The sequence below is a fragment of the Vulpes lagopus genome, chromosome 10 (genome assembly GCF_018345385.1).
Source record: "Vulpes lagopus strain Blue_001 chromosome 10, ASM1834538v1, whole genome shotgun sequence".
In the NCBI taxonomy this organism is placed as follows: domain Eukaryota; kingdom Metazoa; phylum Chordata; class Mammalia; order Carnivora; family Canidae; genus Vulpes; species Vulpes lagopus.
The window spans coordinates 39,373,647-39,391,823 of NC_054833.1; the positions used below are offsets into that span (position 1 = coordinate 39,373,647).

The 18,177-nt window shown below is 52.2% G+C and overlaps 1 protein-coding gene across 5 annotated transcripts in view; it reads right to left on the reverse strand.

Moving 5' to 3' along the window:
* GRIK4 (glutamate ionotropic receptor kainate type subunit 4) overlaps window positions 1-18,177 on the reverse strand; it is a 424,573-nt gene that overhangs the window by 64,279 nt on the left and 342,117 nt on the right. For all 5 annotated transcript variants that reach the window (XM_041769772.1, XM_041769768.1, XM_041769770.1 and 2 more), the window contains 2 exons: window positions 17,293-17,400; window positions 10,708-10,911 (listed from right to left, as the gene is read on the reverse strand). In XM_041769772.1, the coding sequence (XP_041625706.1) occupies window positions 10,708-10,911; window positions 17,293-17,400 (312 nt within the window). The remainder of the gene's footprint in view (window positions 1-10,707; window positions 10,912-17,292; window positions 17,401-18,177) is intronic.

The window sequence follows — 18,177 nt, forward strand, 5'->3', positions numbered from 1 at the left end:
GGTCCTGCCCGGCTCAGGGCTCGCCTAGCAATGTACTCACACCTCTCATGGTCACACTGGAACAAACAGTTCTTTGAAGTCTGTAACCCCCGCCCCCCTCCCCAAGCTCCACACCACCTGGTCTGTAACCTTTCAAAGAACCAAATCCAGTTTGCCCTTTTACCCCAAACCCCTAGCACTGTGACCTACACATAGTAGATGATAAATTACCTTCTGCTGATTCAGACTCTTCAATTGATCGCCTAGTTTTCTACACCTTGGGTTGACTGCTGGGTTGCCATCAACCCGCTGAGGGATGACCTCCCTAAGTTTCCGCAAGGGGTACTTATCGTATGGCGCCTTGTTCCGTAGGATTTGAAGGAACTGTTTATTAAAGTTTTGCTGTGTTCTAGGCACTGTGTTAGGTGCATAAGGATGTCAAGATGAATAAGATATTGTGCTTGCCCTCAAGGAGCTGCCAGTCTTCCTCCCACTAAGAACCCATCCTAGCAGTCCCCAATCAGAAGGGATTTCTGCCTCCTATGCTGCCAAGTATGACATAGTTTATATTTCTAATTTAGCACTTATCCCATACACCTTTGTGTTAAAATAATTTCGGCTTGTTTGCCTGCCCTTCTAGCTGGAGAGCTCCTAAAGGGAAGGGTCCTGGTTTCAAATCCCAGCAATTCCAGGAGTTGGCCTCTCTGGGGCTGCAGGTTCATAGTCTGTAAAAAGAAAGCAGGTATAATAAATAACACCCCCTCCCCCAAGATAACGGGGTTGAGGATACAAGAGTTGTCCAAGTGTGTCTCTCCAGCTGGCCACTCAGGCCATCTCTCTTACAGCCATTCTCCTGGAGCAGCCTATTTTTATTCCTTCCTCCCCATTATTCCAGCAAGCAGACACAGAGGACAGGAAGACTTGGCCAAAATCGCTCTCTGTTCCAGTCATCCGTTCTCACATGTCCCTTGTGGTGCAGTGAGAGGAGCTCCTATATAGTATCTGGCCCTTGACACCCCTACTCTCTTTCTCTCCTGGGGGCAGAGATGTGACCAAGTGTCTGGAGCAGAGGAGACTACCCCTCCACCCTGGCCCTGTCCTGAGTCTCCACAAAGCCAAGGGGAGTGAGAAGAAGGAGAAAATCTGGAGGCCTTAGCAGAACCCTTGCTGAATCTGGGGGCTCATTCAGATCTCGGGCTGTGGCTCTGCGGCCCCAGCCTTGTGGGGTGCATGCGGGGCACCCCTGAATGGAGAGAGGGGAGCAGTCACGAAGGCAGACAGGAGAGCCCAGCTGTATCGGTGGCCATCGATACAGTCATTTCGGAAGAACGGGAGTGTGGCCTCTGTCTCAAAACCCCTTTATTGGCTTTTTATCAGGTAAGTAAAAGGAGGCGTGTGGCAGAAAAGAAGCTTTGAGAACTGGAAATGAGACAGAGTGGTATAAAGGCAGGGACTGCTGAGAGGGAGGGCGGAGGCGGCTGTGGCCCACCGTGCGGCCCAGGGCTCTGGCCCTTTTCTTCTCAAGGACAATGATCTGTGAATAATGAGCCGGACAAGATGGATTTCCTCCCTTCCCAGGTCTCTGGGAGTCATGTGCCAACACTGCTACTTGACGTGCCTCCCTCATGATGCTCTTTTTCCCAGAGTCAAACAGTCATCCCTCTTCCTCTGAGAACAAGTACCCGAACCCACACTTAATGCCCGACACGAAGGGAAGCACACTCCACTCACAGATCCTAGAATTAAAGGCTGAAATCCCCACACGTTGCCATCTTTTCCTGGGCATCTTCCCCACCATGGCCTTGACCGGAGCCCCGTCCCATCCACCTGGATCACGGGGCAGCTGTCTCACGAGCAGGCCCGCATCTGGTCTTCCCACGTCCAACCCATTCCCCCCTCTCCTGCCAGAGGAACCTTTGGGAGCCAAAGCCAATTTTGTCACTCCCTTCTTCAAATAAAACAGCCCACCTTGCTCTCCAAAAGCTCCCCATTAGCCTTCTGGATACAGTTTAAATGTCCAAATACATAAATCCGATCACAACTGACCTCTGCCTACAGCTCTATTCTCTGCTCCTTCCCATGTCTGACTCTGGCCACACAGAACCTATTTACACTGCTCGGTCTGTATCTTGGCATTCACTGCATCTAGAATATTCTTTTGTACCAAGATGATCCCCTTCCATCCTCACTATGTCTTTTCCTTGGTGAGCCCTTCCCTGCTCATTCCTGCCCATATTTCTACCAGACCTGCCCCTGCCACTCACTGACTCACTGACCCGAAAACATTCCTCATCTGCCTTGGGACTCAGTTTCCTCATCTGCAACAATATTTGGTTGTTGGAAGGACTAAATGAGTTCATATAATCAAGCACTTAGAACAGTGCCTGGCTTGTAGGAAACACAATAAATGTCAACCATTATTATTACCATCACTATTAATGCAGGCCCATAATTCCTGCTTTACCTGTCTGCCTCTTAGGGTAGATGCCTGACTCCTTACTGGCAATTGATCACTTCCAAATTGTGCTTGTCAGAGAGGGGACACTTTGATGAATGAATGAATGAATCAGTCAATCAATGAGTCAATGAATTATCACTGAAGCCTATATCTTTCTGATTTAATTCAGAAACCAAGCCTTAATAGGGAAGAGAGAGTAAAATGCTCCCCGAGCTTGGCTGTTGCATGGGGGAAGAGCTGAACACTCAGTTTGAGTCTCTGGATCAGTATCTGTCTTTTAAAGAATAGGATTCTATGACCTATTTGCAGTTAAAATAGTCTCTGGCTTCATGGTGAAAAGTTATCCCAGGGGACTGGCTGTGGTATTTTTTTAGTTCAGCAGAATGTCTCTGGACAACCTTCCCAGTGGGTCGAGGCCATGGACGGCCCATCCCACCAGGTCTCTGGCAAACTCGCTCTCCAATCCCTTTTCAAAGGCCCAGCAGGGGAAATGGAATGAGGCATTTCAGCTTCATTTACACTTAATTCATCAAAATGTCACTGGTAAGAGCTATTTGATGTCAAAGGCTTATGAGCCTTGATTCTAAGCCTTCCAAAGCCCCTTTCTCTTTGAACCTAAATGTGCCATTCTGCCAACATGGTGTTGAATGCCAACAGGGTGGTTGGTTCTGAACTCGGAAGCCAGAGGCAGACTCTTTCTCTTCCTGAATGTGCTTTTGAGCTGGGTCCTGAGGATGCGAAATGCAGGCTCTCCCCCTTCCAGGATAGCAGCTCTCCATCTCACCATAAGAATGCCTCACCCAGGGTCCCTGGGTGGCTCAGTAGCTGAACATCTGCCTCTGGCTCAGGTCATGATCTTGGGGTCCTGGGATTGAGTCCTGCATCGGGCTCCCTGCAGGGAACCTGCTTCTCCCTCTGCCTGTGTCTCTCCTTCTCTCTCTCTCTCTCTCTGTGTGTGTGTCTCTCATGAACAATAAATAAAATCTTTAAAGAAGAGAGAGAAAAAGAATGCCTCATCCACACGGGGTGGTAATAGAAGGGGTCATGGAGGTCATCTACCCAGCTCTTTCACTTTTTTTTAAAGATTTTATTTATTTATTTATTTGAGAGAGAGAGAGAGAGAGAGAGCATGAGTCACAGGAGGGGCACAGGGAGAGGGAGAAGCGGAGCAGGGAGCCTGACATGGGGCTCCATCCCAGGACCCTGGGATCATGACCTGAGCTGATGTCAGACACCCAAGTGACAAGCTCCTCAGGCGCCCCTGCAGCTGCAGGGACAGGAGGCTGCCGTTCCAGTGGGCGAGGCCGTGAACCACCGTGGACAAGGACTCCGTGCCCAAGCCTCCCCCTGCCCCGCCACTGGCTGTGGGACACTGGGAGAATCATTTTGTACTTCTAAGCCTCCGGTTGCTTATCTATAAAAGGGACCTAATAATACCTACTTCACAGAGCTGTGGTGAGAGGTAAAGACTGAGCGCTCGTGCCAGTGGTTTTGGACATGGAATCACTGCACAAATGGAAAGCATTACTGAGACAGCGCCCTGGACAGCGACCCCCCTGATGGCACTGCTTCCGGTTATCTGCCACCCTGGGAAGAAGTTCTCCAGTCTTGGTGAGGACTCCAAAACCCCCTGAGAATACTCTACTCCCCACTCCATGTTCCGTCCCAGGGCTTGCTGTCACCCAGCCCAAACACTGCTCCGGCCGTGTGGCTGCCCCAGCAGTGCCCTCCCCCCCAGATCCCCCCACTATTCTCAACTCTGAACCCTGAGCAGCCCTTTCCATACTGGGTTCATCATAAACAACAGCTCACCCCTCTGCTCCACAGCTCCTCTAGCTACCACCCCTTGTCCTGCTTTCCAACAAAAGCCAGGCTTCTTTAAAGACCATGCCACCAGCATTTGAACGTCCACAGTCCCCTGTTCTAGTCCAGCCACGCACTGAAACTCTTGCCAGTGACTCCCGTATTGCTACATCTGAGGAATACCTTTCTGTAGTTCCTTTCAAGGGATGCAAGACTTCTTTATCCACTCTCTTTCCGTGGCCTGGAGCAGCCTCTTGAGCGTGTGTTTTTCTCCTGGGTGATGCCTCCCCGCTCGTGGCTTCAGCAGCCACCTCCTAGATCTACAGGTTTAGTGTGCCGAGCCCACCATAGCCAACTCTCCGCTGAACACCTCTACCTGGACGTCCGAAAGGCATTTCAAAGTTCTCAGTTCCAAAGCTAAACTCATCTTCCCCTTTCCTCCCACCCCTGATTTTCCTCTTGAATTTTCCACCTCAACGATTGGCACTACCATCCACCTGGATGTCCAAGTCAGAAATCGGGGGGTCTTCTTACTGTATTCCCTTTCTCTCATGCTCCACACTCATTCGGTCCCTGAGTCCTGATGACTGATCTATTAAATAGTTTTCGACAGTACATCCACTATGACCTCATGGTTACTCGTGTAAAATATATATTCGTTAAGAAATCAGGAGGGATGATACTGAAATGTTAACTGGGGGTACTACTGGATGGTGGAATTATAAATAATATTTTGTTTTTTAAAATGTGTATTTTTAAAAAGATTATATTTTTCTGTATATAAGAAAACCTGCTACCTTGAAGAGAGACTTTGAATGTGTACCTTCTTTCAACTCCCAAGTTACTTTTGGTTCTCATCATCTCTTGGGAGAGTAGAGCCATTTCTATGGTTCTTCTGCTTCTGTCTTGTCCCCCCACCCCCAGGCCCAGTCCAGCTGTCCTTCCTCTACTCCGCAGGAGGACACATGGGCCCTTCATCAATGACCACTGCCTGCTTCCTAGTCTCATTTCCCGCCATGATTTATTTTAGGAATTCTAACCTTAAACAGAAACCATCCATGCACCTTCAGCCTAGGATCTCATGCTGCTTTCCTCCTGGCATGCTCTTCTCTTTTCATATCCCTCCATGCCTGGCCAACCTCTCTTCACCCTTGAAGATTCTGGTCAAGCATCACCACCTGCAGGCACCTCTCCTAGAGGTGAATCAGGCGCCCATCCTCCAGCCCTCTCTCCATACCCTGATCTTCCCCATCACTATCCTTCTTATCGTGCTTTTAGCCAACTGCCTCTCATCATAGAGTGACCTGGGGCCTATCTCTTCACCTTTGTATCTGAAGACCTTGAACTATTTCAATGAAAACTTAAAATAAGTTTATTGGAGTGATACAGGAGTGATACAGTGATACTTAAAATAAAAAATAAGTTTATTGGAGTGATACAAAAGGGACCCCTTTTCCTGGGGTCCCTCCTGCTTCACACCAATCCAGTTCATCCCCTCCTCTCTGCCAAGTACACCTCCACCAACACACGCCATCACTGTGGGCAGACCTGCTGTGGGCTCGGCTGGGAAGGCTCTGACTGGGGCAAAACAAATCCGGACCCGAGAGCTTCCCCAAATAGTCATCCTTCTCATCTTCGCTGCTCAAACAGAGCACGGGGTAAGAGGCCACCCACCCAGTTTAGTTGATGTGAATCCATTTGTCACTCCAACCACACTCCCACTTGTAATGGGATTTGTGCCAAGAGACATATTCTGATGACTTCCAAACAGATGCAGTAGACATGCTCGAATGCTCTTCTACAGCTAATATGCCATGTGTCTGAGCCCCACGGCCTTGGGTAAGCAGGTGATAACGGACATGAACTCTGAGGCTCTAGGACACCCACTGGACACGGCCCAGGCCTCTGTGTTTCTCTCCGTATCACTCACACATCCGGTAAGCTTCAAACTCTCTAAAAGAAGAGATTCCTCAGCCAGGTAGCCGCTAGCCCCGGTGTGTGGGCTACGGTCCCCCTTATATCTAGCCTTCTCTCTTGCTGCTGTTCTTATTGTACTCACTATGTCGATATCCAGAGGAAGCTGCTGGGCAGCCCTGTACACACACAGCCCGGGTGCCTCACCCTTTGCACACTCTTGAGTGGCCCCCAAAGCGGCATGTGCCTGTAGGATAGGCCCTGAGCCCTGGCACGAGGAACTGGCCCAGGGCTGCTACGTCCCCTTGCAGAAATCTCAGGCTTACCCCAGTGTGATGCTGTGAACAATTGTTTTCACTCTTAGCTGCCAAGAGCTGACTGGCTTAATTTCAGGCTTTGTATGGGGGCAGGCATTCTCCTTGAACAAGGAGGGGGCACTGAGACACAACCGGTGTACCTCAGTGAGCCTCATCATAGTCACCCCTCAGGGGCGCCTGCCTGGCTCGGTTTGTAGAGTGTGTTGACTCTTGATCTTAGGGTCGTGAGTTCAAGCCCCATGTTGGGCCTAGAGCTTACTTAAAAAAAAAAAAAAGAAAGAAAGAAAGAAAGACGGCAGCTGTAACCTCACAATCCATGGCACATTCGGTCACGTGCTCAGTGGCTGGGGCCCTGACATCGTGGCATTCCACCCTCCTGGCTGGCCTGGCCCACTGTCCGCTCCTCCTGACCCTTCCTGCTGCCTCACCTCGCCCCTTATTCCCGGTTCTTCCAGCCTCCAGCCTCCAGCCCTGACACTTCCTGAGGCTGCTGAGATGCAAGAGTACATGGACCTCCCGAAAATGGGGTTGCACTGGCTCATCCAGCCGCAGTCAAAGCTGCAGGCAGGGAGGGGGTCAGCTGCTCACACCCACCCACCGTGGCTTGCACCAGGGGTGCTCTCATTATTACCTCAGGATCTGACTTCTTTGAAAGTGCTCACAGGGTTCTGGGACACAGCCCAGAAGCATGCGGAAGGTGATGCTCTGTGGAGGGAAGCTCAGCCAACGGGACATGAGACTCAGCACATAAATTCTCCCCCATGTCACCACGGGCTGTTTGGTGAGGCAGCAGTTTCCTGGGTCTCTCTGAGGAGCCAACACTCAGCTGTGCTTGGTGCAGAGCTATGGGCAGCACGGGACACACTCCCTTGTATGTGTCCCCCTGGCCTGCTGCCCCCCATCCCCTCTCCTTCCAGCAGCCTCGGAACAATGTTCCCTGAGTCAGCTGGGCAGCTTCCCCCCTTGGGCTCAATTTTCTAGGGAGCCCTGGCTTAAGACAACTCTTCCACTTCCCGGGTGTCAGACCCTCTGTGTGTGTGTGTGTGTGTGTGTGTGTGTGTGTTATTCTAAATCCTTAAAAAATATAAAATCTTCCGAATGAACACTGAAGCCTTGAGGAAGGATTGGAAAGGATAAGACGACTTGCCTAAGAACTAAGAGCTAGAAGGGGATGAACTGCACCTTTAGCTTAGGTCTGTCTACTCTCAGGATCTGTGTCCTCTGAGACCATGAGCAGGAAGAGACTAGGGCTTCAACACGGCTCTCCAGCTATGGGATCGTTAACCTCTCTGAGACTCCACTTCCTCATCTGTAGAAGCGACAGACTGAGGGGTGGTGGGTTCTGAAATTTCTTCTGGCTGGGATGTTCAAGGCTCTTCTGTTCCAGCCTCTGAAATGTTCCCGTGGGACTTGGGGAGGAGGTCAAATGGGATGGATCCAGGAGGCTTTAGGGACTAATGTAAACCAAGGGGAACATCTTGGCAGACATATCAAAGCAGTGAACCTAGGGGAGGCGGGGTCCCAGCATCACCCACTCCTGCCCAGGATCAGTCCCAGTGGCATTCAGACAGCCTTTGGGCTGGAAAGCTCTTATTCCTCAGACACCAGCTCTGACATCACTTCCCAGGGGAAGCCTTCCCTCCCCTGCCTCCTTGCCCCTCAAGACTGGATCCCACTGTCCTCAGGTACGTTCTCAGAGCTCCTGTTACTTTGCCCCCCTTATACTTATGGTTGGAAATTATCTATTTTTAAAAAATTTTTATTTATTTATTCATGAGAGGCACACAGAGAGAGGCAGAGACATAGGTGGAGGGAGAAGCAGGCTCCTGGCAGGGAGCCTGATACGGACTCGGTCCCTGGACCAGGGATCACGCCCTGAGCCAAAGGCAGACACTCAACCACTGAGCCACTCAGGCGTCCCGGAAATTATCTATTAACATGATCCTTCATTAACATGTGTCTCTTGCTGGTAAGATTCATGGGGGCAGTGTCTGTTTATTTTGTCCCCCCAAAGTATCTTCAGTATCTGCAATAGCAGAAGGTGTCCAATACAGATTTATGGAATTAATAGTTTCAGTAATTAATTAATTAATACTACATAGCCAAGTCTTGATGAGACCAAAGCAGCAGCTTTTGGGCTTGAAAGGCGACCTGGGGTGCATTTTAAGATCCCTGGCTGATTGCCTAAGTCATTTGGTATGTAACCGCATGTCCTTGAGCCCCAGACTCCTCTCCTCTCCCTGCCAGTACGTGTCACAGCTCATTAGGGGGCTGATAAGGGGATTGGCAGTACACTAACTCTGACATCCCTGAAGTCACCCTACCAGTCACCAGGCAGCCCAAGGGGGCTGGAGACACGGGCTCAAGGTGATCAGTAAGAGAAGGAAAGGGCTGACAGTTTACCTTTCTGGGGTTTAACCACTGGGCTACGGCTCCACAGTGAAAGGCAAACAAGAAAACTTTCAGGAGGGGGTCTGGGACTGTACAGAAGAGCAGCAGCTTTTGTGCTGAAGCGAGGGCGTCATCTGCAGGGTGGGCTCGAGTCTCAGAGAGAACAGACACCTCTCTGAAGAAACCTTCACCCCTGGCCCCCTGCCCCTGTGAGATGCTCCCAGGGCTCCTTAGGCCTCCTGCGGCCTTCTGTCGATTGATCAGTCCTCTGAGCGCAAGCCTCTCCCTGCGAGCAAGGTCTCACTTCGGAATCACTCACACTGGAGCGCTCCCAGCTCCCTGCACGAGTCTTGCTGTGGACCCCGCCGGGTCATTGCAAATGCTGTCTCTACTGCCAGGCAGCCTCCGAAGTGCCCCTCCTCCTGGCTCTTCAATAGCTTCTCAGACTCCTGTCTAGATAGAACGGTGCATGATGCATTGTCAAGGACAGCTTATTTAAAGTCCAACTAACATTTTTATCCTTGACGACGATGATGGCAAAAATTTGTCTCAGGTCCCAAGTCTGGTACATATGAAGTGTCAAAATCATACTACCTCGACAGATAAAGGGCAGGGGAAAAAAGAAGGAAGAAAGGAAGAAGGCCAGGCTGAAGGAAAGGAGGATGTGGAGGGAGGGAGCCTAAAAAGGAAAAGACAAGAAAGGGCCGGGACAGAAGGATCCCTTCATGGCAACATCGCAGTCCAGCTGCGGTGGTGTGCGTCTGTGGGAAGAACGAGGGCCGTGGCGTTACACAGATCTGGGTTCAAGTCCCAGTCTCCTACTAACCGTGTGGCTTCACAGACAAGTCATTCAAGCTCTCTGAGCTTCAGATGGCTCGTTTGTAAAATGAGGATAACAACTAGCTAAAAGGTATGTATAAAGAGGATTAGAGATAATAAATGTAAAGCATCATGCACATGGGAGGCCTCACTTGGAAAGAGGGGGAGGGCTTGGTTTAAAGTCACACTAAGAACCCGGGTCTGTGCTCTCTGCACGGAGGGTCCACCACCAGGACCTGACCACAAAAACCCGGTTATGGAAATAAGGACGGTGAATCAGTAATGACTTAATTAATTTTTACAGGTGTTAATAGTGTGAGCCAAGAAGACATTTCCCGCTGGAAGAACTTTGTACATCCTTGCTCTAACCGAACAGAAGACTGACATTCTGTGATACACACCTGCATTTTTTGCCAAGTCCCCACGTTCACCTTGAAAATCTATAGCCTGTCCAAGTGCACCCTGACTCTAGGTCTGTGAAAGCACATTAACACAGCAGGCAATATCACGAGAAGCCACAAAACACCATAACTGTGACCACCTGCTCAGACAGTTGATCCCTTTTTCCCCGTTATTGTATCATCTCTCCCTTGGCAGCACCTCGCCAGCATCAAAGTCAACGGCTGTGGCGTGTTGTGCTCTCCTAGGTCTGTCCAAGCTCTGGCAGGGGGTGCTGCTGAGTAGTAAAATAATCAGAACAAACAAAAGCACCAGGGTCTTCCAGAAATGGGCCCCAAGCCCTCAAAGCCATGTTATTGGTCCAAACCTCCATTACCCATGACAGGTGCTGAGCCTTGAGAGCCACAGGACAGGGATCATGGTGGTCTTCTTCACCAGTGGGTACGGCCAGTGCCGGGCTCGGCACCAGCTCAGAAAGGATTTGTGCAATGAATGGACAACTCCCTGAAAAATGCACGATTGCCTGAACACGTGGATGGTTCCTAAGCATATACACAGCACAACCTTATGCCTTTCATCTCCCTCCCCAGCCCACCCCCAAGTCCAGGTCACCTGCTCTTTCCTTACCCTGGCAATCAGCTCCCCGACCATTCCTGTCCAGGTACCGTTGGCCTCAGGAACACCGTACACACCGTCCCCCACCAGGCGGATCTTGTAGTTGAACCGGAGAATCTCCGCCAGCTCCTTGAGCATGTCCACGCAGAAGCCCTCGTAGCGGTCATTGCCTTCCATCTCCTGGTGGTTCCCCTTCAGCATTAAATACGGGTTTTCCTGCAGCAAAACTGGGCAGCTGTCATTCTCATCTTAGCCCTGGTGTCCCAGCCGCAAGGGATGGGGGTGCCGGGGCAGAGGTTGGGGAGGAGATGGCAGAGGGAAGTGACTCGCGTGACTACTCTGGTGGTGGCCATTAGCTCCCCTCCCGACCTCCAGGCACTTCTCTTACCAGGAACACACAAGGGTCCCCAGGGCACAGGGGGCCAAGCTGCAGCCCCTCCACCTTGTTTCAGGTCAACATCTGACCTCACCCTCATCCTATCCCTTCCTTATACCCCCTCCTTTTGTCTATTGCACACAGATCTATCGCAGGGCATCGTGAGATTCCAGGTTGCCGACAATTTAGCAGGGCAAGGTAAGAACATGCACCGCCCTCTGCAACCCAAGGCAGAGCGCGTACAGCCATGAGAGCCCTGGGAAGAGGGGTGGGTCTTCCCAGTGAAACATCTAGAGAAGGTTCCACAGGGGAGGGAGAATCCAAACTGGGCTCCAGAGAGTGATGGAACACAGATGGAACAGGTATGAATGGAAAGCATCAGAGGCAGGGGAAAGGCAAGATCGAGTCCTCAGTGAGGAGGACCATGGCCTCTTCAGGGGACAATGGATCCTCCATTCAGCTGGAGCACAAGTTTGTGCAGGGGTGGCTGAGAGGACAAAGAGATGAATTAGGGTCGGAGGGGTGCTGGAGCCCGGGACAAGGTGGATGCACAGTGTACATGCAAGTAGGGAAGCCCTGCATGTCGGGAGGGTTTGCAAGACTGGATGATTAAGAATATCAAATAATAAGACAGAGCATGTGGGGGTGAGGACAGACCCTCTCCTGATGCGAGATACTGGGTCCCGAGCCACAGTCTGACTCACGATGGAGTGCTGGGAGCTGGAAGAGACAGAGCCGGCCAGGCCCAATGGCAGGTGGGGTGCAGGGCGCACAGGGGAGGGGCCTGGGTGGATGACCCGAGGAGGGCGTCCTCACTCACACGGATGCTTTAGAAGGGAAGAGGATCTGGCAATGCTGAATTTGGGGTGCCGGTAGGCTGTCTAGGAGGAAACGCCTGGCCGAATGTTTAAACTGCAGAGTGAGGGCAAGAGGGGCAGGGCCTGGGGAGGGGGTCTCTGCGCGGAGGACACATGAGGCCATCGCAGGAGAAGACTGAGGAGAAACAGAAGAGGGACCGCAGACAGAAGACTGATCTATGCCGCAGGAAATGAAGAGCAGCCATGGAAGACGACAATGCAGAAGCAGCCAGAAAAGCGGAAAGTCAGGAAAGTGTGGTCAGGACAGCCCAGGAGGGAGGAGGTTGGGGAAAAAGTGCACAGATGTTCCCACAGAGGGAGATGCAGGCTGTGCAGGGGTGCCTGGGCCAGGTGTTGCTGGCGACCCTTCCGAGGCAGGTGCCGTGGGGACAGCAGGACTCTGCAGGAATGGGGAACGAACGTGGGGCACACAAGAGAGAAAGGACCAGAATTTTGAGAAGTTAGGAGAGAAAGGAGGGTGGGCGGATGGCCTCTCCACCTGACTGCACCGGGCCACGCCTCTCCTCTGGCTTTAGTTCCCCATCTGCAAGGCACGGGGCTGGAGGATTTCCCCCGTGTCCACCAATACCATGATTTACGATCCCCCAAACTGGGCGTAGGGCAACAGGGCCTGGGTAAGGGGGTGGTGATGGTGTCTGTGGAGGGCAGGGACCAGGGTATATTTGCAGGCAGAAAGGAGGAATCCAGGGAGAAGGAGAGATTACCAAGGAAGAGAAGTGCTAGCTGGTGCAGCCAGGTCCCAGGGAGGAACGGAGGGAGACAGGGCCAAGGGGAGAGCGACGCTGGGAAGTGGGCCTGGAGGGCAAGTGGAGACGTGGACAGCCGTGCAGAGGAGGGAGGGGGCGGAGGGCCTGCAATCCGTGCCGGGCCCCAGAGGTGCTTTGGGGGCAGGACCGAAGGCTGGGTGAGCAGGAGGTTTTGACAGGAGTGCTCAGGGGATATGACAGGAGTGAGCAAGACATGAGCCCAGGGAGTGCCAAGGCCCCGCTGACGTCGGGAGGCTGACTGGTAGCCGGGTAGCCGGGGGCAGGGACTGCAAGGACAACTGGGCTTGGGACAGGCACGAGCTGGGAGGGCTGAGCATCGTGCTGGAAGCTAAGAGATGGGAGTGCTGAAGCGCTGGTTTGCTGAGCTCAGGCTGGGCTGGGGAGGACAGACAGACCAAGGGCACGATGGGAGGGGATGGGAGGGACTTGTGGTGTGATGTGGGAGAGAAGAAGGCACAAGGCTGTGCATCAGAGAGGGAGCCCTGCATCGCTGGTGACGTGGCTCTGCTTCATGACCAAGCTCACCGCCAAGTCAGTGAGATGGGCCGGGCTCCTGCCTTCACACATTCTGTCCTGGGATCAAGGGGTCCTCTCCTCCCAGGTGCTCTTCCTTCTCTTCTGCCACCTAGCCTAACTCACCTCTGTCCTTGGGGTCCCGGTCCCTCCTCTGATGCCAAAACACTTCTCAGAACTCCCCCTGCGCTCACGGCCAGGGCCGCATGTGGTCCAGTTATGCTCTAGGATGTGCTCCCCGGTAGGATGTAGGTGGGGCCTGCACAGGGTCTTCCCCTTCCTCGGGAGCCCCAGCTGGCTCTGGCTTTAGGCCCTCGTGGACTGAGTGAACAGCACTCAGACATGGCCTTAGGGACGGGGGTTGGCTGGGGGTTCCACCCATGGATCGGCAACATCCCAGGATACCCTTAATTATCCCAAGGAGCATCATGAAATTCTTCTCCCCAGATACCCTCTACTCTCAAGTTAACTTAAAATTCACTGATGTGGGGAGTGCCAGGGCGGCTCAGTTGGTTAAGCATCTGCCTTCCGCTCAGGTCATGGTTCCAGAGTCCTGGGATCAGACTCCCTGCTCAGTGAGGAGGAGCCTGCTTCTCTCTAATGAATAAATAAAATCTTTAAAAAAAAAAAATTCACTGATGTGTTCAAAGTAAACACACCAAAGGCCCATCTTGGAGGGAGGAGACAGGTGGGAAAGTCAAAATGTCAGCAAGTTTGGGGCTTAACAGCACTCTGGAAGATGTGGGGACCGGGCATGCTGGCCTAGAGCAGGAGCCCCTGTCCTGGCAGGAGGGCTGGGGGAACGGAAGGGGTAACACAGGCAAACAGTTTACTTTGGGGTCTGACACGGGGTAAGCGCTCGAGGAATGAGAGCTACGGCTAATTCTGTGCAAATACATCATGGATATGTCCCATGCGTCCCCCGATGGGAACACGGGACAACAGGGATACGTGCTGAGTTTTAAGGGATTAAGTCATGGGACACCTGGGTGGCTCAGCAGTTGAGCGCCTCCCTTCAGCTCAGGGCGTGATCCTGGGGTCCCAGGATCGAGTCCCGCAACGGGCTCCCTGCAGGGAGCCTGCTTCTCCCTCTGCCTGTGTCTCTACCTTTCTCTCTGTGTCTCTCACAGATAAATAAATAAAATCTTAAAAAAAGAAAAAAAAAAGGGATTAAGTCATTCAGGATTACCACCTGCCAAGGACAACCCACAAATAGTCCCCAGGGACTAAATTAAGACAATCATTCCTGGTGCGAATTATTGACTCTTAGCCGCTGTCTCAAACACACACGCACGAGAAAAGCTCTGTGTCTGAACTGCACTTAGTGTGCTATTAAATGTCACCTGACACAGAGGTGCCCTGCTGCCACCCTTCATATGTGTGTTCAACATACACACGCACACACAGAGTCAGGTTGCCTTTCCCAGTCTAGAAACACAGCCCTGTGATCTCAGCGTCCCGTGAGTCTGTGCCAAAGCTCTGAGCACCGCATACAACCCAACAATGTCCTCCTGTCCCTCTCAAACTTTTGTTGGCTTTTAAGGGACATCCCCCTACCCTGTAGGGAGAAACAACTTTATATTCAAATTCCAATCACTGAGTTCCTACTTTGTGTCAGGAACCCCAACCTTTGAGGAGCCCTCATTCTAGAAGGGGAGGTAGAGTGGACACAACCACCTCTAACAGGAGAAAGGCCACGACAGGTGTGTGCAAAGTGCTAGAGATGGGGAGAAGGCAGGAGTCCTGTCAGGGAAGACTTCCTGGAAGAAGTGACATCTGAACAGAGCTTTGAAGGGTGCACAGACATTTCCAGTTGGAAACGGGAAGTGGGAGGAAGGGCATCCTGGGCTGAGGGAACAGCACGTACAGAGGCAGGGAATGGCACGATATGGTGAGGAAATGCTGGGCCATCCCGTACCGCCAGACCCCAAGTCACACGGAGCGGAAGCAGGTACAGCAGGCCAGGCCTGATTATGAGGGGCAGTTGGGGGGCGGTGGGCCCTGGGTGGTCGACCTCCTTAGGAAGACCATGCTGACAAATGGGTAGGGAGTATGGGGCGTAGACTGAGCCATTGAGAAGAGAGCCTCTAAGGAGGTCAGGTCACACTCAGGTGAAAGAAGTAAATGGGCCTCAGGTAGGGCATGGACTTTGGGGACAGACAGCAGGGGACAAACTCAAGAAATACTTCCAAGGTAGAAAGGGCCACAAGAGGGAGGTCCCAGCTGTCATGCTGTGTGCCGACCTCCTCAGCCAGGACCGCTGCTCACCACTGCCCAGCTCGGCCTCGCTCTACTACACCTCAGGGAGGGGCAGTGGTGACCCCACCACCCTCCGATCTTTCTGGCATTTCCACGTTGGTTCAGACAAGCTAACGCTGCAGCTGAGAGGTGGAATGATCAAAATTCTGGGAGCTAGAACTGTCTCTTCCATCCTTCCCTCTGCCCAGAATATTCCCTCCCAGACGGCCACTTGGCTCCCTCCTCCTCCCGTCAGGTCTCTGCTCCAGATTTCCCTGGCTCAGTAGGGTCCCCACGGACGCCCGCAATCTCAGCACCCTGACTCCCCACTCCAGCACTGTCTATTCCTGGGCACCTACAAAAGTGCCCAGCATACAGCAGCACCCCCCAAATATTCACTGAATAAATGGATGAAAATATTCGCTGACTCCGTTTCCTACTGCATGAAGGGAAAACTCAACAGAGGGGCATTCAAGTCTTTAAGTGCTAGGGACTCGGTCTACTTGTCTGGCCTCATCCTCTTCTCTCTCTACCAAGGCTTATTTCCTGGAGAACCTGCCTTTTTCAGCACTTGCTAAACACCCAACAATGCTGCCCTTCATTCACTTCTCCCTCCCCATCTCTCCCTGGCTCTTGGAGCCCATTCTCAGTGTCCCTTCTTCTCTAGGCCCTTCCTGGTGGGATGGGACCTCTCCCTCCTTCAGCCTGCAAAGTGCGAGGCATGAGCCTCTTTCCTGGCTTTTATTTCACTGCCCACAGTAGATCAATAATTCTAAGCTAGTCTTCCTGTGCCCTAGGAGCTCCTGAAGGTAGTGATGGAGGTCCCTGAGCTCTTTCATTATCTCAAAAAGCCTAAAGAAACGGACACATTTGCAGACCTCGCGCATTTAGCAATGATAAGGCTGAGCAGACTAACTGGTACATCCAGTCTCTGCTTTGGGCTGGAATTATATCAGCGTGGCAACACTGGTTATCTCCTGCTGATAAGACACGGTGCCAGGCAGGGAAATATGCTTTTGATTTGTTGAAAGGGGAGAGTGAGGGGCGAGGAAGAAACTAATTATCATTTAATATATGTAGTTGGTTTAATTGACAAGTCTTTTAAAACATGAGGTCTTCACAGGGGAAGAAGACAATGACCTTGGCCATAAATGCACTTGACCCAGGCCGTCTACTAAATTATAACCTCTTTGAGGCTAGAGACCAAGTCTTGCTCATCCATGTGTCTCCAGGAATGAGCACAGTGCCTGACCCGTGGGGAGAAGGGCTTGGTAATTGTCGAAGAGAATGGAATCAAATAAAAAAAAAAGGCAGATGGTCCCTGGCTCTATAGATTGAGAACTTTCTTTTGGCCATCTGGAAATGAAGAAACAGGCCATAAAAACCCACTGCAATTTGGTTATCTACTTGCAGGGGCGCATTTTATGCACAGTAGACACCAAGGAAAGTAGGCTGTCATGAAAGCAAAGGGGCCACCCTGATGGACAGGACCGAGCCTCCCCGGGGGGCTACTCCCACCCATGTCAGAAGGCCCCCTTCCCTGGGCCATGCACAGCCACCCGGGCTGTCAGGGTGCCCCTGGAAGAGTCATCCACAAACTGTGGTGTCTCTCTGCACCATCCCTCTTTCCCAGCTGCTCTGGAACTCATCAAATATCATTTCCATATGAAACAGCAACTTGCGTTTAATTACACTGTCATAAATTGGCCTCGATGCTGCCATCAGAGCTCCCATCTCGCGTTCCCCGGGAAGCCCGGGAATGCCTGGAGCTGGAGAAGGCACCCCGGGGAGCTGCAGCTGGGAGGCCCGGGACCACCCCGCTTACCAGGATGGTGGTGACAACCAGGGTGGTGTTGAAGAGGCTGTCGGAGATGTTGGAGGCGTAGAGGCGGCTGTCCATGCTGAGGCCGTCCGCCACGTGCCACTGGCCAATCTGAGGAGACAAATGAGAGAGGGGCTGGGAAGAAATGGGGGAACACAGGCAGCTGGGGAGAGGGTGCTGAGGTCATGTGCAGTCCTCCAGGGTCGGAAGAAGCTGAGAGGCCAGTCCCCTGCCTCCAGCCAGGTCATCTGGAAGCCAAAGAAGGAGGCAGAGATATGGAGTTTCCCTGCATGAGGGTAGGGTTACTGTTCCACAGGGTTGAGGGGGTCAAGGAAGGTGGGAGGTGGCCTCTGAGAAAGGAAGGAAAGATGGGGGTAAAGACCCAGGAGAAGAGGAAAGTAGAAAAACAAATCAGGAACGGAATGCAGTTTGGGGACGTTCGCTCACACAGAAGGGAATGGAACATGTGGAATCACATCACCTTGCGGCAAGAATGCCCCCAAACCCTTTTGCTTCAGCCTGCTTTCAGTAATTCCAGTTCCCTAAATAAGAATCAGAACTTGGCCCTTCGGTGAATGGTGCTGAGTGGTCCAATGAGTGAAGGAACCGGAAGAGGGAAGACCCGGGTTCTCGTCCTGGTTGATTCGCTTGCTAGCCGTGAGAACCTAGGCACGTTACTTAAATATTTCTGAGTCTCAGTTTCCCCATCTATCAGTGGGGTTGGTAATGTTTCCCCTGCCTTCTTCTCGGAGCCAATCAAGATCCTGGACGCATCAGTCTGACACTAGATTATTCAGCCAGGCCCAGGAGCACTGATCTCAAAGGCGTAACCTCCGAAAAGTTCCTGACCCTCTCTGAGCGTGTCTCCTCATCCCTAAGAGGAGAATA